The sequence below is a fragment of the Anopheles stephensi genome, chromosome 3 (assembly GCF_013141755.1).
Source record: "Anopheles stephensi strain Indian chromosome 3, UCI_ANSTEP_V1.0, whole genome shotgun sequence".
NCBI lineage: Eukaryota > Metazoa > Arthropoda > Insecta > Diptera > Culicidae > Anopheles > Anopheles stephensi.
Genome location: NC_050203.1, coordinates 4,520,073 through 4,539,209, shown reverse-complemented (window position 1 = coordinate 4,539,209; position 19,137 = coordinate 4,520,073). Strand labels below are relative to the sequence as shown.

General features: G+C 48.5%; 6 protein-coding genes across 9 annotated transcripts in view; 3 read left to right on the top strand and 3 right to left on the bottom strand.

The window, feature by feature from the left end:
- The window catches only part of LOC118510216 (peroxidasin), a 37,597-nt gene extending 30,543 nt beyond the window's left edge, over window positions 1-7,054 (top strand). For all 3 annotated transcript variants that reach the window (XM_036051780.1, XM_036051777.1, XM_036051779.1), the window contains 3 exons: window positions 110-282; window positions 2,658-2,827; window positions 2,899-7,054. In XM_036051780.1, coding sequence (XP_035907673.1) covers window positions 110-282; window positions 2,658-2,827; window positions 2,899-5,647 — 3,092 coding nt within the window. In that variant the 3' untranslated portion in view covers window positions 5,648-7,054. The remainder of the gene's footprint in view (window positions 1-109; window positions 283-2,657; window positions 2,828-2,898) is intronic.
- A 186-nt stretch (window positions 7,055-7,240) lies between these two features.
- Window positions 7,241-8,375, bottom strand: LOC118510224 (acyl-coenzyme A thioesterase 13-like). Its single transcript, XM_036051789.1, has 2 exons — window positions 8,121-8,375; window positions 7,241-7,782 (listed from the first exon to the last, which is right to left on the bottom strand). The coding sequence occupies exons 1-2, from the start codon at window positions 8,205-8,207 to the stop codon at window positions 7,438-7,440; spliced, it is 432 nt and encodes a 143-aa protein (XP_035907682.1). The 5' UTR covers window positions 8,208-8,375; the 3' UTR covers window positions 7,241-7,437.
- On the top strand, window positions 7,928-11,011 carry LOC118510217. Its single transcript, XM_036051781.1, has 2 exons — window positions 7,928-8,100; window positions 8,600-11,011. Exon 2 carries the CDS (start codon window positions 8,637-8,639, stop codon window positions 10,680-10,682), a length of 2,046 nt encoding a protein of 681 aa, XP_035907674.1. The 5' UTR covers window positions 7,928-8,100; window positions 8,600-8,636; the 3' UTR covers window positions 10,683-11,011.
- Window positions 11,004-12,517, bottom strand: LOC118510221 (enkurin). The gene is made up of 2 exons (XM_036051787.1): window positions 11,501-12,517; window positions 11,004-11,401 (listed from the first exon to the last, which is right to left on the bottom strand). The coding sequence occupies exons 1-2, from the start codon at window positions 12,098-12,100 to the stop codon at window positions 11,213-11,215; spliced, it is 789 nt and encodes a 262-aa protein (XP_035907680.1). The 5' UTR covers window positions 12,101-12,517; the 3' UTR covers window positions 11,004-11,212.
- Window positions 12,518-13,565: 1,048 nt separating this feature from the next.
- LOC118510223 (neurogenic differentiation factor 4-like) lies at window positions 13,566-14,407 on the top strand. Its single transcript, XM_036051788.1, has one exon. It carries the CDS (start codon window positions 13,577-13,579, stop codon window positions 14,276-14,278), a length of 702 nt encoding a protein of 233 aa, XP_035907681.1. The 5' UTR covers window positions 13,566-13,576; the 3' UTR covers window positions 14,279-14,407.
- LOC118510220 (cleavage and polyadenylation specificity factor subunit 5) lies at window positions 14,300-18,928 on the bottom strand. Of its 2 annotated transcripts, XM_036051784.1 has the most exons (7): window positions 18,742-18,922; window positions 18,528-18,662; window positions 18,226-18,364; window positions 17,707-17,832; window positions 16,695-16,860; window positions 14,857-14,971; window positions 14,300-14,774 (listed from the first exon to the last, which is right to left on the bottom strand). In XM_036051784.1, exons 2-7 carry the CDS (start codon window positions 18,653-18,655, stop codon window positions 14,753-14,755), a joined length of 696 nt encoding a protein of 231 aa, XP_035907677.1. In that variant the 5' UTR covers window positions 18,656-18,662; window positions 18,742-18,922; the 3' UTR covers window positions 14,300-14,752. The 2 variants fall into 2 exon arrangements, with proteins under 2 accessions (XP_035907677.1, XP_035907678.1); XM_036051785.1 differs by having other exon boundaries at window positions 18,528-18,928.
- Window positions 18,929-19,137: the final 209 nt, after the last annotated feature.

Below are 19,137 nucleotides of genomic sequence, written 5' to 3'. Positions count from 1 at the left end.
ATGGGCTAGCTGCGGTAGGAAACGTGACACGTAGCGCCGGCTCGTGATTGACTTTGACATGCTTCCCCGTTCTCATCATCATTCCACACCATATTCTCTTGTACGACAGGCACGTACGTCTGTGTGGCCGAGAATGAGCTGGGAATAGCCGAGGTCGAAGCGGAAGTGGTCGTGATCAACGTCGGTCCGCCGCGATTCCTGTTCGAACCGTACGACCTGGATGCCATCGAGGGCACTACTGTGGAGATGCCCTGTAAAGCGGAGAATGACGATATACTTCAGGTGAGTGAACGAGAGCAAGAGCGAGAGCGAGCAGTGTGGAGGGCCTTTTATGGTCGGTTTCTTTGAACTTTCCTGGTGGCCTAGGTTAGGAAAAAAAGCGTGTAGTGAGATGGGCCAGAGATCCTGTTGAGCGTGCAAAAAAAAAAGGAAGTCTTGTAAATTCCCTTTCCGTTGCTGCCTTCCGGACCGGAGCCGGTTTTCCAGCGCATCAACGGGCGTTATGTGTAATGCATCGGATTTTGCTCGAGTACGCTTCAGTGCACCGCACTCTAAATGCGAGATGCACTCTATCCACTCAATAGGAAATTACCTGGAATACTGGCAACCCATACAGCCAGCCACCGTGCGCCTGGTTCGTGCAACGGAGAACACGCGCTTAGGCGATTTTGAGCAAACCGAACTAATTAGACATTTTCACGCTAGACGTATTCTGGCGACGGGTACCACTTTGAAGTTGAAGCACTTCGAACCGAGCCATGGTCTAGAGAATGTCATGCAGAACTAACACCGCCATATGAACAGTTGATTGAGGTGCTCCGAGCACGGCTAGATTGGGTTTGAATGAATGGATGCAGGAAAAAAATGGATTAATTTCTTAAGCGAGAACTGCTCTTTACAGCTGTCCTGTAATGGCGATATCCAAGAATACGTTCACTTGGAATTTAATTATAAACAACTTGGAGGAAGTGAGAGTTTAGATCAAAGAAAAAAAAATCTGCTTGTAAAAAGCTCCAAAATGGCGTAAGCTCCACTTGATGGGTAACGATACCCAACTGCAAAGCGTTCCAGCTCTTCTGGACCACAATATCGCATCGCTGATCCGGGCCAGGAAGTATCGTTTCTTCAAAAACTGCATCATTGATACTAATCTCCCTACATGATCCTTCTCATTGACAACGGTAAGGGATAGTATGGCAAAAACAAAATGGACAAATGATGCTCCGAACTCTAAACACTCGTAGATAGAACCTTTCATTAACGTCGTCACGCTTCCGGTGGTCGAAGCTTTGGAAGAAGTTAGACAGCACGAATGCTCCATCCTCGTCCTCGGGCGGCCCCATCAACGGTGAAGCATAAATAAGAAACCTAATGGTCCGAGGATGGATTCCAGCAAATCCCTTACCTCCTCGGTTTGCACTCCCTCTCCTTGCCATTGCCACATATTTCTGTAAACAGCTCATTTTACAGCGAGCCGTGCAACACAAATCCATCCTTCATTCTCGGTACTCGGGCTAAACGGCAACAAATCCTCCATCCCCCAGCCATCAAGATGCCAAGACAACGTCCTGTCGTTGCCGCTCGGATACGTTTGGCCTTCGGTCCGGGCAAACGGGCAGTACGTGCTAATCTGTCCGTTTCCGATCATTCTTTGCGTTCTTGGCCCAGTGCACGAGAGACGCGCGTGGAGAAATTTGAGACCTATATCGGACATTACATCCTGGTTCTGGTGCCGGTTTTGAAGCGGGGGATTTTCGTGGTAGAATGGTAAGGGACGGGTAAGGGATTTCTAAGGACTACGACAAAATATCCCCCCGCTCAGGTTTGACCACGTTTATCGGCTTGGGAGGGGCGCAGGAACAGGAAGATTATGCAAATTTAAGACGAAGTTGCTTTACTTTTCAGCCGATAAGAGGAAACAGTAACACTGCTCTTGCCCTGCCCGTATCGATGATGGAGGCAAATGGAGCGAAGAGAGCGCTGGCTGCTATAAATGGCAAGATTTATGGATCCATTTAAGCATAATTCCTGTCTGATGGGCTTCCGGTATGGGGACCGCCAGGGCAGCGCATTTAGCACTGTATCCGGTGAAGCTTCCGGCAAGAAGTACTATTTATTGCTCAGTAGTGACCACCATCTCGGATGAAAAGATGAACCGGCAAGTTGGCAAGTTTGCATTAAGGACTTAGGAACGAAGAAGGCGAAGCAAGAAGAAGTGGTCTCGATAGTCTCGGAATTATCGTCCCTTAAAATCTTTAATGCAGCCGCATCGTGCTTGTATCGGCCGGTTGCTTCGTCAATATTCGCTTTGCCGTTCCGCGTTGGTGTGTAAATATTTGCTTCCGATGTCCGCTGGCAGTGAGAAGTCTATGCCACTGTTTCCTGGTGGGACGTGGGAGTTCCTTGGGAACTCGCAACCAAGTACATGGTTTCCATGGTTGATTTGTGACACACTGCAACCGGCGATGGAAGCAATAAAATCCGTTAATAAAGGACAATGTCCGATGTCCGGTGGTGGTTGCAAAACAAGCTGTTCTTATCATTCCTCCTCCTCCAGCAACTAGACGTCTGGTAGCGATGTTCCCAGCGGCTCTTCCGCGCCATTTCTAATCATGTTTTCTGCGTTTCTCTCCGCCACCGCTCTTATCTCGGAACAGATCAAATGGCAAAAGGAAGGTCGTACCATAACCCCGAAAGACAAGTACCGTATATCATCCGCCGGCAGCTTGTTCATCGCCAACATCACGTTCACGGACGAGGGCCGGTACGAGTGTTCGCTGCTGAACAAGTACGGCCGGGCGACGGCCAGCGGTATGCTGACGGTGAAGTAAGTGTCCGTGTCCTGGTAAGCCAGTCCCTAGAACACATCACGCTAACCACGCTTGTTGTCCGTTGCAGGAAGAAGGCGGAAGCACTGCCGGGCGACCAGTACGTACGGATTGCGATTGCCGAAGCATCGCGGGAGGTAGATATGGCCATTAATCAAACCATCGGGCGTATGTTTGCGACGGGTCGCAATACAACACGCTATCACGACGATCTGTTCCGCATCGTGCGCTTCCCGACCGGTCCGGCCCGCGAGATTGCCCGCGCGGCGGAAGTGTACGAGCGGGCACTGGTCATCATCCGGAAGCACGTCGAGACGGGCGCCAATCTAACGACCAACACGACCGACTTCTGGTACCAGGACCTGCTGTCGCCCGAGTATCTCGATCTGCTGGAGCAGCTGTCCGGGTGTATGGCGCACCGTGTCACGCCCAACTGCTCCGATCTGTGCTTCCACGCGAAGTATCGTGCGCTGGATGGGACGTGCAACAACTACAAACATCCGGCCTGGGGCTCTTCCCTTACCGGGTTCCAGCGGCTTCTGCCACCGGTGTACGAGAATGGGTTCAACAGTCCAATCGGATGGAACCGGTCGGCTGAGTATAATGGGTTCAAGAAGCCCAGTGCTCGGCTCGTCTCGACCAGCCTCATCTCTACCAGCACCATCACCCCGGACGATCGTATCACGCACATGGTGATGCAGTGGGGACAGTTCCTTGATCACGATCTAGACCACGCGATTCCGTCGGTAACTTCGGAGAGCTGGGATGGTGTTGATTGTAAGAAGACGTGCGAGTATGCTGCGCCCTGCTATCCGATCGACATCCCGCCAGGCGATCCTCGCATCCAGAATCGACGCTGCATCGATTTTGTGCGCTCGAGTGCCGTCTGTGGTTCGGGCATGACGTCCATCTTTTTCGGCAGTGTACAACCACGGGAACAGATTAATCAGCTGACGGCGTTCATCGACGCGTCGCAGGTGTACGGCTATACTGAGGCATTCGCTCAGGAACTGCGTAATCTAACGACCGAGCAAGGTCTGCTGCGTGATGGGCCACACTTCCCGAACCAGAAGCCACTGTTGCCGTTCTCCGCACCGACCGACGGTATGGACTGTCGGCGAGATTTGGACGAGAGTCAGATCAACTGCTTCACGGCAGGGGACATTCGGGTGAACGAACAGCTCGGCCTGACGGCAATGCATATCGTGTGGATGCGAGAGCACAATCGACTAGCGGAACAGTTGCACCGCATCAACCCGCACTGGGATGGAGACAGGCTGTACTACGAGAGTCGCAAGATTGTCGGTGCGATCATGCAGCACATCACGTACGAGCATTGGTTGCCGCTGGTGATCGGCGAGCGTGGAATGGCTCAGCTGGGCGAATATCGGGGGTACGATTCGAACGTCAATCCGACCATTTTCAACGAGTTCGCTACGGCTGCCTTCCGGTTCGGCCACAGTCTCATCAATCCGATGCTGCACCGGCTGAACGAGTCCTATCAACCGATCGCGCAAGGACATCTGCCACTGCATAAAGCCTTCTTCGCTCCCTGGCGGCTGATGTACGAGGGAGGTGTGGATCCTCTGCTCCGAGGCCTGTACAGTGTACCGGCTAAGTTGAAAAAGTCCAACCAGAACCTCAACACCGATCTGACGGAGCGTCTGTTCGAGGTGGCACACGCTGTAGCACTCGATCTAGCGGCGATCAACATCCAACGGTCACGTGATCACGCCCTACCAGGATACAACGATTACCGGAAGCTTTGCGGTTTGAAGGTAGCGACCGAGTTCGATGATCTTCAGGCAGAAATATCGGATCCTGCCATCCGACAAAAGCTAAAAGAACTGTACGGACATCCGAGTAACATCGACCTGTGGGTTGGAGGTATTCTGGAGGATCAGCTGCCCGGTGCAAAGATGGGTCCGCTGTTCACCTGCGTCCTGGTACGCCAGTTCCGAGCGCTGCGAGATGGTGATCGGTTCTGGTACGAGAACGACGTGTTCAAGCCGGAACAGTTGGCACAGATCAAGCGAGCCACGCTGGGGCGTATTATCTGTGACAACGGGGATAACATAACGACCGCTACGGACAACGTGTTTGTGTTACCGGCAAAGCAGGGCGGCTACAAGCGTTGCGATGAGATCCCACAGGTGAATCTAGAACACTGGGTCGATTGTACGGATTGTTCGCGCCATCATAAACGATCTGCACCGGTCACGGTACGTCAGCGAAGATCGGTGAGTCGTGCGAAGCGTGCTCTGCCAACGAACGGCAAACTTGACAATGTTAAGCAGATAGACGAGCTGGAGCGGCCACAGCCAGAAAACGAAGGACATTACGCACTGAACGACAACCATCTCGAGCAGGTGGATGAAGATTCGTCCTTCGTTGATGACGACATGAACGAGGAACGGATCGAAGGATTGGAAGCCCTTATCGAAAGCTTCCAGAAGTCAATGAAACAGATGCGGCGAAAGATACGCCGACTGGAGCAACAGTGTTCGGCAGCAGTTCTAGCAGCCACTGCCGCTGGTGCTAACGTTGGTGGTGGTGAGAATCCTGCCAAGGGTAAGCCGCACGGACACTGCGTAGACAGCAAAGGGATAAAGCGGTTAAACAACGAAATCTGGATGCGAGACGACTGTACCAAGTGCGAGTGTGAGCATCACCAGATCAGTTGCGAGACGGAGAAGTGCGCCGAGCTGATCTGCGAGAACAATCTGGTGTTGGTGAAGGAACAGGGCAAGTGCTGCCCGGCGTGTGTCGTATCGGACGATAGTGGAACTATGACCACTATCATTAAAGATACTCCGTAAGCAGGCGGATCCACTGAGACGGCGCATGGATTCCGAAGCAATTCCGAAGTCCTGTTACAATCTTCCGGGAGAAACCGTAGTCGAGTTGACAGTTGATCAGATTAATTGTCGATCGAAGCACTCCATCGCGGAATCGGACTCTAGCAGACTGGACTAAGGTGAGGATGGTCGCGTGGAGGATTTGCTAGGGTGATGCTCGATAGCGATCATGTTCACAACGTAAAAGCGATATCAAATATTACCGACGGGAGAAAGAGACCAGACGGACGAAGAAGAGTGAGACCAGCCAGCTAGTTACGAGACCTATCTATCTTTACTAATCATGTGACTCAGTTTTGTGCTCGCCACAGTTGATAGACGTGTTCCGTTTCGTTAGCTGCATTAAGCGTTAGTGTGTCCCGCACACTTAGGCAGCCCTGTAGGTTGGCTAGGGACTTGAGTAGGTTGTGTTAGAAACAGAAGCGATTAGTAGACCCCACTGAACCTTACTTTACGTGTGAATCAATGTGTTTCCGTTCGAGAAAGCCTCCACCATCACCTATTTTTGTACTCAGTTACGCGATCAAACATTTAGAGCCGACTGATCAAAGCCGACAAGCAACACACACACATACACACACACATTTGCACCGTTTTACAGTAAACAACAAACAACCAATGGCGTATAGTAAAGGAAAGTAAACACATAGTCACTACAATTTATCGAAGTTTGCAAACTAGTTTTAGCGCGATTACAGCCATTTATAGCAAGTTTTAGTGATAAGATTTCTTCGTTGGTGACAATACACCGTACCAGGATCGACTGTCCGTCAGCGTCGACAACCATACCTAGTAATCCCAGGTCATAGATCAGTTTGATTTTAAGAGCGAGCAAGAGAAACTGGAGCCCCAACCAGGACATGGCCGCGCAATATCGAGACGCCGATTTTAGGAATCCACTCTGTCCACTTCCACTCAGAAAGCTCATCTAAAGCGGTGCCAAAACGACGACGGTTCGTTCGCGAATGAACTTGCCACTAGGAGTGCGGCAGCATATCGTAATTATCGTCTCATTGAGATGCTTTAATACTGGAAGACAATGACGACTACTACTACTACTACTACTACTACTGATACTACTACTACCTACGGTTACTTACTGTAAATACTTTTTTTAAATCGTTCCATTTCACCTTGACTAGAGCAAAACTGATACTCTAGTAAAACCCAGATCGGACACAGACACGATCGTACAGCTAAAATCTATCGGACAGTGGCCATCCGAACCGTGCCATCGAATCAATAAGAGAGAGAGAGAGGGCTCGATTGAATTGGGAGCAGAACTAGGGAGGCAAACGTTAGACTAAATTTTATTCGAAGTGAGGAAGATGAAAAAAAACTAAACCACGAAACTGTTCCCCTCTCATTCTTGATATTAGGCGCGCGAAGAAGAAAAAAAACACCCCGTGTAAACGGAACGAAAATCAAACCAATTATTATTAGCAAACAACAACCACTTACTGGAGAAAATTTGAAAAACAAAGGAAAATAAATCGATCTTTACTAGCTATTTCTTCTTTTCCGAACGAAAACAACAACCAAAGGGTCCCGAAGAAAGTTGTAAAGTTTCATTGCGTTTTTATTGTAGTTACTACAACCGTACAGCATCCAACTCTTGCCGAACGCGGAGAGTTTAAACAAAGCAGGTAACACACACACGCAAAGAAAAAGACCTAGAACCTAACACCCAATTCTTTTTGTTTCTACCATATCCCTGTTGTGTTTGTTTGATGTCCTTTTTCGCGGACCGTCTAACTACTTCCTATGTACTTGGTGTGCGATGCTTTGGCAATGATTGAATTGTCCTTCTTGTGGCGCAGCTCACATTCGAGGAATGCTAAATTTCTCCCTGCCCGTACCGTGTTTGCATCGATAATGACCTCGTCGCCCTGCCGCGCACCCTTCAGGTAGCTCACGTGAATGTCCACCGAAACGCCGGGTACGGCGTTTTCTTTCGTCATCAGCGCGTACGTAGTGACCACGTCCACGATGGTGGCGGTGTATCCTCCGTGCAAACCACCAGCACGGTTCAGGTGTTCCTCCTGTACCTTAAACTCGGCCGTGCATCGTCCATCGCCTCCACTGACCATTACGAGCTGAAGGTGGAAGATAGATAGATAGTTCCGTGCTTTAGACATAGTATAAAAGCTTTGCTTTTAGTAAACGCCCAAACTGCACTTTTTTTACATTGACATTCCGCCATAAAAAGCTCCAAATTTGCTAGTTGGGTCCAGCTGTCAAATCAATGGCCGTCATCTTTGTTTACAACCACCACAAGCGAGATAACAAACGCGCTGTTTATATAACAGCGTCCGAAAAACGAAAAAAAGTTCACTTCCGCGCAGTTTGTGAATTGTTCGTAAACAGATGAAACTAGATCCCGATCAGTATTAACCGTATTAATAGAATTAAAGGTAAATGAAGCGGTACATACCTGCTGCAAACATCTATCGTACCCGTTGGTTTTGGTCATCACGGTAGCGATGCTGCGCAATAACTCGAGTCCCTTTTTGCTACTCATTGTTAGAAATTTGCACTAGCACAAAGTAAGAACACTGATGAACGATTCAAGTGCTCTCCTAGGAAAAACAACGGAAGTAATGCTGGAAATAACGCTCCACAAACGGCGGCACTGGTTCGTTTCCCTCGCTGTCTGTTGTGTTTGTGTTGCTCGCTGTCAGAAATACCGACAGCTGTGACAGCGGCTAGATTGAGGCAATGTTTTTTGCACGTAACATAATATTATTTTACCGGCGAAATAATTTCCGAGCAGCTAAGCTCAATCTTTTACTTGTTAGAAGTAAATAAATATACAAAACCAATCCATTTAGGTCATTCAACCCCTCCCACCCAAGATCTCTCCGGCAGACCGGCTTTCAGTGCAGTGAAATAATTCATGTTGAAATATTTCAGGACGCTTCGAACGTCCGCAAACCAAAGCCAACCAAGGATGGAGATGCAAGAGCTGACCGCCTTCCAGCAATCGGACGAAATCACCCAACCGTTCACGATCGGCTGCACCGGGGAAGTGGTGATAGTTTGCGCCAAGGAACACACACTCGTACTACGGCTGAAGTATAGGCACATCGTCGAGGATGGAGCAATCTGCTACGAACTGTCGCGCATCAAATGCTCCAACGCCCGGCCCACCGGCGCCCTGGTGGCACGCGAGGATATCATCTACAATGCTAGCACGATGGAGCAGCGCAAGCAAATAATGCTCGATCAGACGTTCTTCCCCAACATTGCCAAGGTGTACATCAATAACGTCCAGTCGTGGCTATCGCCGGTCGGAATTTTCGAACACAACCCTCGTGACCATCTCATCGCGAACCTAACCAATATGGGACAGCTCACGATTTATCGGCTGGAGGAACGGTTTCAATCCGGCTGGAACACGTACGTCGACGTGTCGGATACGTGGCACTCGCACATCTACGATCAGCATCAGATCGAAAGCTTCGAAGAGCTGCAGATCATGGTGGACGAGATGATGATTACGTGCTTTGCCTGGGAAAGTGCTATTTATCAACATCCGGCACGGTTCGCGTTCGGCACAAGGTCGGGCAAAATTGTGCTGTGCCATCTGGAACCGAACTGTCCAAAGATTGAGCATGTGCACCAGGAGGAGGAAGCGTCGCGCGTCATCAAGTACGTAGCCGTCCAAGGGCAGCATCATTTTCTGCTGGTTGGACTCGAAAGCGGAAGGCTAGGCGTGTACCGGTTCGGGAAGAGCGATGCCGCACCGGAAGGCGTCTATTGTGCCGAGTACGTTGCTACGTACCTCGAGCGTGACATTGCTATCTCGGCGATCGAGTGCGAGGTAGAGCGGAAAGCGAATGGAGAAGAAATGCTGCTGATCCTTGTGGCAAAGGCGACGTACTTGCTAGCGCTCGAGATAGCCTTCGATGGCACGCTGCACGGTAGCGTGACGATGAACATGGAAAACTTTATGGTGACCGGGATGCAGCAGGTGTGCCCTCGTACCTACATCGTAACGACACTGCCAGGGACAATATTTCACATCTTCGTCAACGGATCGCGCTCCCGGAACGGCATGCAGATTACGACGCAGGAAGTAAAAAGCGACCTGAACGTTGGCTCATACGCACTGTACGGTGTGGCCGCATCACGGACCCGTTCCGCCTGGTTCTTCCTCGGCTATCCCTCGAGACGTTTCGATCACCTGACGCTTCGATCGCCGACCAGCATCTTTTTCTGTCGCTTTAATCAGAAGGATGCGCTGAAAGCGCTGCTGCTGAACAACACCAACAAGCTGGACAACTATCACGACGCGGTGGAGATGGTACGGTTCCAGGGCATCAAGAACTCCGACACACTGAAACCGCTCGAAGAGATGGTGCTGGTCCTCTCGCTCGACGAGCAATCCATGTACTATCTGAAGCTGCAGCTGATCCATCTGAGCGCGAAGATCAGCTATCAGACCAAGCGCAGCAGAGCGATCGCGGAGAGTCTGCACAGTCAGCATACGTTTATCTGCAGCTTGATCGAGGTGATCAGCGCGTGCCGGGTCGTCTGTTGGTTGGCCGATCTGTTCACCAACCGCGCCGTACTGGTGCCGTTGCAGCAGAGTGCATTGCGCTGTCTGCGGAACTTTATACGCTCCATAGTTTATGGCGAAAGCACGAGCGAGTACGAGTATCTGCTGACCGACTTGAAACCAGTGCTGGAGCAAGTGTTGCAAAATGCGGACCTAATTCCAACGCCGGACATTATGCACGAGGTGTGCTCGTTCTGCGATGCACCGATCGAGCCAAGCAGCCAGAGCTGTCCGAAGATGCACCAGGTGTTTCGGTGCGTGCTGACCAAAATCCAGATTACGCTCGAAAGTGACGAGATTACGTGCGAGATGTGCCAACGGTATTCGGTGCGGCCGGAGTTTCTGGAGACGATATTCGAGCACGACACGACGCTGGTCGACTTTCGCAAGTGCTGTATCTGTGATGCTCCGTTTAAGGAGAACCAGTTGGTGTAAGGTTAGCACTGGGAATGGACGTCTCTCGAAAGGGAGGAATTGTTGAAAAGTGGACACCAACTGATCTCGTCATTGATCAGTCTGAATTAAGGAATCCCATTCCTCAGGAAAGGAGTTGTGCCATGACAAGCTGTATGACGAGCTGTACAATGACCTCAAGAGAACAGCTCCGGATGAAAGTGTTTGGAGGGGTAGTGATTGCCCAACGAAATTCGTCGGCAGGCTCAGATCGCAATGCCAGTAAGGTACCAAAGAAGGATAAACTTCTTGCGGTAAAGATCAGGCAATAAAACTGCGAAAGGACACTTTTTTCTATAAAACCACACATACACACGCAATTTATTTATTTATCGTGCCCAAAATGGTCAGCCGTAGAAATACGCACACACACACACAAGGCGAAGAATGGAAAATCACATTTCTAAAATAATAAGCAATAAAAAGGATAAGTATACGGAGCAATTTTCTATGAGTGTGATAGAAAGGAAACTCTAATGCCACACGGTTCCAGAAAGCACCACCACCGCCCATTATCCGTCCTTGTGCTCGTCGTCGTACAGATAGATGTATGGGTTGTTTTCGATTGTTAGAATGTCCTTTTCCAATTGTTTCAGATTGTTTTCCAACTTGGCCTTGCGTATCATCTTCGGGACGGTGTCCGTTAGTAGCGGAAGGCTCTGGTACTCTTGCTGCAGCTTTTCCCAATTTTTCTTCAAACCCTTTGGAGGACACAAAACGAAAAAGGGGCATTAGCAAAAGAATCCTTCTTCCACCACCTCTCTCTCTCTCTCTCTCTCTCTCTCTCGCCTGTATCTTACCTTCAGCAACTCGACCCGTTCCTCCTGCGAGATGTATGTGCAGCGTGGCTTTTGCTGTGCGCAATCCTCTATCAACCGGTCCTTCTGGGCGGCCAGATCCTTCTTGCGGCGCATCAAATACTGCGGCACCTTACCAAACTTTGGCCGGCACATGTAGATCGGCATCAGGCCCGATCTTTCCAGATCATGAAAATCTCCCTTGCGCGTGTCGGCGTACCGTGGCCGGGCCTTTTTCGGACTTGCCGCCACGACCTTTTTGATGTTTTCCTTCTTAAAATCAACCACCTTCAACACCTGGCAGGTGCCCGATTCGGTCGGTTTCGGGACGGGTGGTTTGTGGCTGGTGCAGAGCCGAACCGGAGCCGACTTGGTCGCCCGATAGCGTGGTCCGCAGTTTTTCTTCAGGAACTCGTTCGGCCCGGGCAGTGGAATCTTCGAGAAACCCATCGTACGGTGTGCGTCCTTGCAGGATTTAGTCTCCTGCCGGACCTGATGCTCGAAACGGGAGTGGTAGAGCGGCGGTTTGGGCGGCTTTTCGGGCGGTTTCTTCTCCACGTTGTAGATGTTTTCGTCGTGAATGTAGATGTTAACTATGGACATGTTTGAAGATTGGCAGCTTGCAGTACGCAGAGTGTGGAAGAATGCTTAACCCTGTGGAGTATTGGAACCGAGTGGCGAACCCGTTTGGAAGATTCTCGAGCACTGGCCAGGAAGCGAATCGCCGAACACACGCCGAATATCCTGCGGGAATAGAGTTGCTCTCCTGCTGCGGCCTACTGTCAAACTATTTGATTGAAGCAAACAACCGTCCGGCCCAACTATTCCCCACATCATAGCAACCAGTGCGAAGGACTGTGTTTGTCGCAGAGCATTCCCCAGCAAGCACCGTGCTCTAAGCATGCGAATATCGACGAGACCGCGACGCTCCAAACGCTTCTCTAGGCAACCGCGGGTGCATGTGTTAATCGGGCCGGGCCCCTCACGCAACACGCCCGTCAGTAGCCGTCGTGGTTGACTTTGATGCGCCGACGCCATTCTCGGGGTGATTTACCCCGGCATTGAAAGCAGCCAAGTACTGGTACAGTGCGTCCCGAAAGTGTTTGTCAGTGCGGGGTTTGAGAATGATTACCCAGGTTAGAAAATCGGCTAAAGTCTAGAATTATTTATTTTATTATATAGAATCAATCTAGAACTCGAAAGGAAACGTCGCGACTTTTTCATGAGATTTAGGTTGATGCTCACAGGGCTGTTTCTGCTATCCGAAACGTCTTGGGAATAGAATTTCCACTCTTTTGCATAGCTTCCGATGTACCGAGAAGAACTAGCGGGAAGTTTAATGAAATTTACTTTTTTCATAGACACCTTGCGCAGAATAGCTTCTAATTCGTCAGCGATTAAAGCAGGGATCAGCTGGCCAAACCTTCGCGTGGCTTCCCCTGGTTTCGTCGCTAACACTAGCCATATGTTATTGCTCTTCGTTCTGCTTGTCCAGGCGACCAGTATTAAACATATTAAATAATAAAAATAATAATTATGTAGCTAGACGTATACTTTTGGCACTCACTGTATGCACTGGAATCAAAGGGCGCAAAATTATTTTTGTCCGAAGAAAAATGAAAGAAAATGTACGCAACAATGCGTATCTTTCGGGGAATTATGTTTAACAGTAAAATGAACTATTTTTATAGTAAATGAAAGAAAGTTTTTCATAACGACTTAACGAACAACGGATTGGTAATATGCGTAAAATAAATAACAACCCTCTATCGCATGCCGGTGCACCGCAAAGGAATTATCACCACTTAAACAGTATTGACAAATCCACCCACCGCATGTGATAACGTCCTTACCCAACCAACCCCACCCCCGAGAGCGCTTTTCCTCGTCGAATTTTCCCTTTACCTACCGTGCACTACCTCTAGTCGCGGGCTCCCCTTATCAGAGATAAGGTGGAAAATTAGATTACCGTGGAAAATGGGCCAATATGCCTATATATATTACCGTCCCGATGCGTCGCAATTCGATTAAAACCTATTGCTCTCCAGTGGTGCATATTTCACGCGTCGTACGCCTCAAATGAGCCCTCTCGCAACGCCATCCGCCGGGGAAAGGGCACGCCGAAGAAGAAAGCCTCCCGGCGGAGGAATTCTTTCACTCGTTAAGCGTAAAAAAGCGAATCTCCGCGAACGGAACCGGATGCACGGTCTGAACGATGCGCTCGACCGTTTACGGATGTGCGTACCGCTTCCGGCGAGTGTGACAACTGCAGCGAACCGGTCGGTCACCGTCGATCAGCAGCACGGTGGTGGACCAGCTACACCGCCGCAGAAGCTTTCCAAAATCGATACGCTACGGTTGGCACAAAACTACATCCGGGTGCTGCTGGAGGTGCTGCACACTGGCCGTGGCTTCAAGTACGATCGATTGGTGGCTGCGCTTGCGAATCGATTGAGCCAGAATACGGCCAACCTACTGCGGACGAAGCTTTCGCTCGATCAGCAACTACAGGCCGGGCTGCTGGACGTATGTGACGAGCGGCAGGATACAGCTTCGGATAGCCAAGGACAGCTTTCGTGCTGTTTCTTCTGCACGCCCGGCTCAGCATCTGCATGGCCCAACGAGAACGCACCCTCTAGAGGCGCCACCAACCACGGCCAGTGGATGCCACCGGTGGGTTACGATTGTACCTTCTGCGGTTACGGCAACGAGGAAGACACGCAACCATGCCGCCACTACTCACCGAAGCTGCTTTCTCGTGCAGAAATGTTCGATTTCTGATGGACTCACGCTCTCGCTCGCTTCTCGTCGTTCGTTCGGCGTGTCCCGAAGAAGGTACGTAAGTTATTTATTCTTGCCATTCATATGCGGATTAAAAGTAAGATAAGTAAGGTAAGTGACAAAAAAAAATCTCTTTCTTGTACAATCGCTCTAAAATAATGTTGTCCGGTCCGGGGTCTGTAAATGTAGCGCCACCCCCCTGCTGCGCAACGTACTAATGCACTCACACACACACAAACACATACATACGAGCCATCACCAGTGTGGTAAAGAGATATATACTTTCATTTGCTCAACATCCACTCCCGGGGTCGGAAGCCGGCTAGCTCTGGCTTTGGCTGCAGACGAGAAAGACCATCCCCCCGTTGTAGCCAGTTGGGCGAGGCGAGATTTAAAAGCGGATGGAGCCCTTCCAAACTGCCGCTAGTTGGGCGGGGGGGTGGCGACGAGCAATCACTTTCTCCGGCTGCCCTCTTACATGTAGATGAAGTTAAACCTGTAAGAAGCAAAACGGGATTACATTATTTGCGGCACAAAGAAGGATGAAGAGGACGGCGGAAGAAAACGGGTGTCCTTACCGGCAGAGTGCTTGCGGTAGCGATGATATGATAGGTCCGTAGCCCTGCGAATTGTCGTACAGCTCGAACAGCGGTGCCGCTACTAGCTTGTAGTTCTTCGGTACGGCAAAAAGCGCTACACCAGGTGGGCCACAGCAAGATCGAGGTCGGGGAAACAGAGAACAAACCAAACCAAAATTTTCCATTAACACGTGTGCGAAAAACAGAACGAAATTCAATTCAATTGCGCGGGGCTTCCGTTACAGCAATGGTGGTGGTGTGTACAGGGTTCACAATCGTATCGTTAGCTTAAACACGAAAACCCGGTTGGTTTACAAGCTTTTATCCACTAAAACGCGCAGAGTAATTTAGATCGTCCTGCTTTCGCTAAACCTCGAGCTCGTCCTCGAGCTCGATTACAATTTTCCCTCTTCCATACACAGTTCCTCTCATTTTTCGCATAGCACATTTGTTGTTGGGTACAGGCGGGCAACAAAGCACGTGTGTCAAGGGGTTGTATGCCCCATTTTCTCTTTTAGTGGGGGCCAAAAAGCCCTACCGCTGTGGGCTTAGGGTTTTTGGGGGCATCAAGCCGCTATCGCACATCCAATTACTTTGCTTTTTTGCTAACACAACGGTACATTTTCATTTCGATCGAGTGTAGGGCTTCACGAAAATGGCGCTTGATTTGCAAAACAACATGAAGGGTTATTGCTTTATCAATTTACAGACTTACAGACGGTCAAGTTTATAAAACATTTTGGGCAGTGTAAAAGGATTGATAAAGCAAATCGCTTCTTTCGCTCGTGGTTGATAGTGGTAACGTGGTTTGCATTAGGAAGAAGAATCTAGACCAAACTCGGCGATGTAAGGTGTTTTGTTAGAATTGTGCGTTCAAGTAGCGTTCTACAAAAAAGCGGGTCTAAGGCCTCAATAGCAATTCTGGGTTCTTCTTCCGTTTGGACTTTGGAAAATTATTCTATAATGCTAATGAAGTTCGAAGGCAGCCTTAACTGCAGATGCTGTAAAATATAGTCCATCTTGTCTAGGAGCTTGAGCACCGCTTGGACGGATGCTTTAACTAGTGAAGGGAGTAACCGATCAGTAACGTGAATCAAATCAATGAGTTAGACTAGTGAGTTGAAATGATGAGAAATGATTTAACTCTCCGTACCGACTAGCCGACTCACTCACTCACATTTTAACTCACTCAGCACGTTTCAATTAACTGGTGGTGGTGAAATCATCTAGCCAACGTGTTTTAATTTATCGAAGCGATATTTAACTCACGAGTGAGTGAGATAAAACGTAGCGAGTGAGTGGCTAGTCGGCACGGAATTCATTTAACTAGCTTTAACCCTTGGATCCTAGAGTCTTAATAGAGTCTTATTCGAATTTTTAGGCCTTAGCTGCTCTAAATCTACTGACTTGATAACAAATATGATAGATAGTCTGGTAAATCGCCAAAACAACAAGATTATCGCATGAAAAATCGTTAAAATCAGTCCTTCTTCCTAATGCACACGTTAGTGCCATTGCTTGCCCTCCAAACATCCATTTCCCATCCTCCAGGATTACATTCACATTTCCTTACAAAAGTTCACCATTCCACGTACGAAACCTTCTTTTAACGTTACAATCTTCTTCTAGCCACAGTCTAAGTCAGCTTGTCCTTTTGTTTCCATACATTTAGCGTCTCCGGAAAGCCGGAGCTCCGAACGATCCTACGATATCCTGCTTGCTAATCGCACACTATCAACCCCGACCCGAGTGGCCATATACGACAAAACAACGTATGAGAGTGAAGGAGAGAGAGAGAGAGATTTTTTTGTTTGTTTTTTCAATTACTATCACATTACCCTTCTCGTGTAGCTGCACCAAAAACAGACGCTTGTGCTCCTTCGGCTTGGTGATGTGCGGCGGGATGTACGGGTACTGCGGAGGTTCAAAGTTCGGACGCCACCAGTTGCCAATCGTGTCCTCGACGATCCAATCCTGCTTCACACCGTCCTGCCGTCCTAGAGTCTAAGGGGGAGGAAGGTTGTTTGGTTGTTGTTGTGTGTGTGTGTGTGTGGATGGGGGTTTTTTTTGTTGTTTGGTTGGCAAGGAGGAATTTTTATAAGGTTTTAAGGAATGAAATTTTTAAATATACATATAATCATACATAAACGTAATACATCATAAAGGTTGGATAAAATATAGCGTGAGTTGTACATGAGTTTTGGTTGTTTTTTTGTTTTTTATCAGAGATCTTCAAGTTGCTACTTTTCATTACAAACGTGCGTCTTTTTTAATCTTACCTACACTGCGGCAAACGCGCGGAAAACGGTACATGGCCAGCAGTTACAAAACAATTTCATCTGCATAATACCTTTCCCCGTTGCGTAGGTGCTTTTCGTTTTGAATCAGTTCGAATTGAACAGTGCCGTTCGGTAGGTTAGTCAAAAGCAAGATGGGGATTTGATATGTTGGGCCTCAACTTTGTTACTATTTTTCTGTTTCAAACGGCGAGCAACACCAACAGTGAGACGGAGAGATTCGATGAGAAAATAATGATGTAATTTTACAATTAATACAAAGTTTTAACATACAACAGCCGTGCGGATACATATGATCTTGTTGAGGCTTTTAAGTATCATCTACTATCGGCATTTGGGCCTTGTTTTGCAAAGATCTCGTTGCGTTGATCCCTTTTTGTCACATGTTTTTACATAAATTATAAGCTGCTAAACGCTTGCCTTGGTTTTGTTGTGTTTTTTAGATAATATTTCTTTTCAGGGAGTTTACAAAATATTTTTCTTTCGTTTCTTACATGCGGTATACAATATGATTTCGTTCCGTCTAAGACGAATGGAACTCTCGGCCACTTACCTCCGTTAGTAGTCGTTTCAGGCCTTCCACTTCGTCCTCCCCAGCGCTCAGTTCGCCACCAGGTAGCTTAAAGAATGTGGTGCCCAGCTGCAGCAGCAATACATGCGGTAAACCGTGTTCATGAACCTACGGTGAAATGATTTCATTTAGTTTTATGATATGGTTGCGGCCTTAGGCGACCTTAGGAGAAACAATAAGGAAATAGAGGCCCGAAAAAGGGATGAAGTAGGTGAGGGATGTGAAATTGAGATAGGGGTTTTTGAGAATTACGCTCTGCAGAAATAATCATTCTCCCTGGAAGGTACGCGAACGAGCTGAAGAAACGGACAAGGAGAAATATCAAGTGCGAGACGGAAAACAGCCCTGATTTATGAACAGAGAAGGAAACCTGAATGCTAGCTGGATCGAAGCTACCGTAAAGAAATCCCTCAAGTTTGGCGGATAGTAGGTCTGCCCAATAGCAGCCTTAACATCAGTACAAACAGCATCCACTTCTTATTGCTTCACGGCCGCACTTACCAGCAGAACACCTTCGACCGATCTGCGCATTCCTATTTTGTCAAACTCGTCACGCATCCGCTGGAAACGGGCGGGCACCGAGGGGTCCTTCTCGAACAAGGGTTCCTTCGTTCCGAACGTGTAGTTAGTCAGTGGATAGCTGCGAACGAGCGTGAACAAAGAATATCACACACAAATAGTTACACCATCCAGACAGCCATTTTGGAATAGAACGTGAAGGGGGATCTTCCGGATGTTCCGAAACTTGTACCCTCGATTCATAGGAGTATCTGGTATCGCGTTACCGTACTGCCAATACTTACAGGTTTATAGTCCTGTTAAGAGTCATCGATTGGTTCGTCTGTAGTTTGTTCATTTCCGTCAATCCCGTACCGTGGCTGTTTCGTCGAGGCCATCCGGAGCCGGTTTTGTTTACTGCTTGAGTAGCCATTTTAATGCTTGCGGGGGGAAGATAGCTGTCGTTCAATTCCTTTTGCTCTTGCCTTTCACACTACCGACTTATATTGCCAAACAAACCACTTTGCATGCGTGTGTGTGTGTTGTTCGGTGCGTTTTGTGTTAAAACAGCCACTAAAAAGTAGATTTAAAACAAATATTTTCACTATTTCCGCGTCGTTGCTGCACTGTTTGGTCCGGAAAGCTTTTCTCTGTGGCGGCGTTTTCTTTTTGCTGCTTTTTTGCTGCTCTTTCGGGTGGTTTAACATGTTTGACAGCTGGCGCGTACAGTGAGTGACAGAAAAAGGTTGGCTATTGTAGTATTATTTTCTCCGGGGTAATGCTTTCTACCAACAATATTGTAAATTTGTTTTATCTCCACGAAAAACGCTGAAATCGATTTTATTTAATCGTAATAGTATATTTTTTGTCCCCTTTTCTAACGAATACGAATTCTAATAAATAAATCATATGGCC

What these genes read in the sequence shown, in the direction of transcription:
- LOC118510223 (XM_036051788.1), top strand. Translation starts at nt 13,577, where the DNA reads ATGAGCCCTCTCGCAACGCCATCCGCCGGGGAAAGGGCACGCCGAAGA.
- LOC118510224 (XM_036051789.1), bottom strand. Translation starts at nt 8,207, where the DNA reads ATGAGTAGCAAAAAGGGACTCGAGTTATTGCGCAGCATCGCTACCGTG. An exon ending in ACGATAGATGTTTGCAGCAG is followed by an intron (nt 7,783 to 8,120) that starts GTATGTACCGCT and finishes TTCCACCTTCAG; the next exon opens with CTCGTAATGGTCAGTGGAGG.
- LOC118510220 (XM_036051785.1), bottom strand. Translation starts at nt 18,655, where the DNA reads ATGGCTACTCAAGCAGTAAACAAAACCGGCTCCGGATGGCCTCGACGA. An exon ending in CTTAACAGGACTATAAACCT is followed by an intron (nt 18,365 to 18,527) that starts GTAAGTATTGGC and finishes GCTCGTTCGCAG; the next exon opens with CTATCCACTGACTAACTACA. An exon ending in CTACCGCAAGCACTCTGCCG is followed by an intron (nt 14,775 to 14,856) that starts GTAAGGACACCC and finishes TGCTTCTTACAG; the next exon opens with GTTTAACTTCATCTACATGT.
- LOC118510221 (XM_036051787.1), bottom strand. Translation starts at nt 12,100, where the DNA reads ATGTCCATAGTTAACATCTACATTCACGACGAAAACATCTACAACGTG. An exon ending in AACGGGTCGAGTTGCTGAAG is followed by an intron (nt 11,402 to 11,500) that starts GTAAGATACAGG and finishes TGTCCTCCAAAG; the next exon opens with GGTTTGAAGAAAAATTGGGA.
- LOC118510217 (XM_036051781.1), top strand. Translation starts at nt 8,637, where the DNA reads ATGGAGATGCAAGAGCTGACCGCCTTCCAGCAATCGGACGAAATCACC.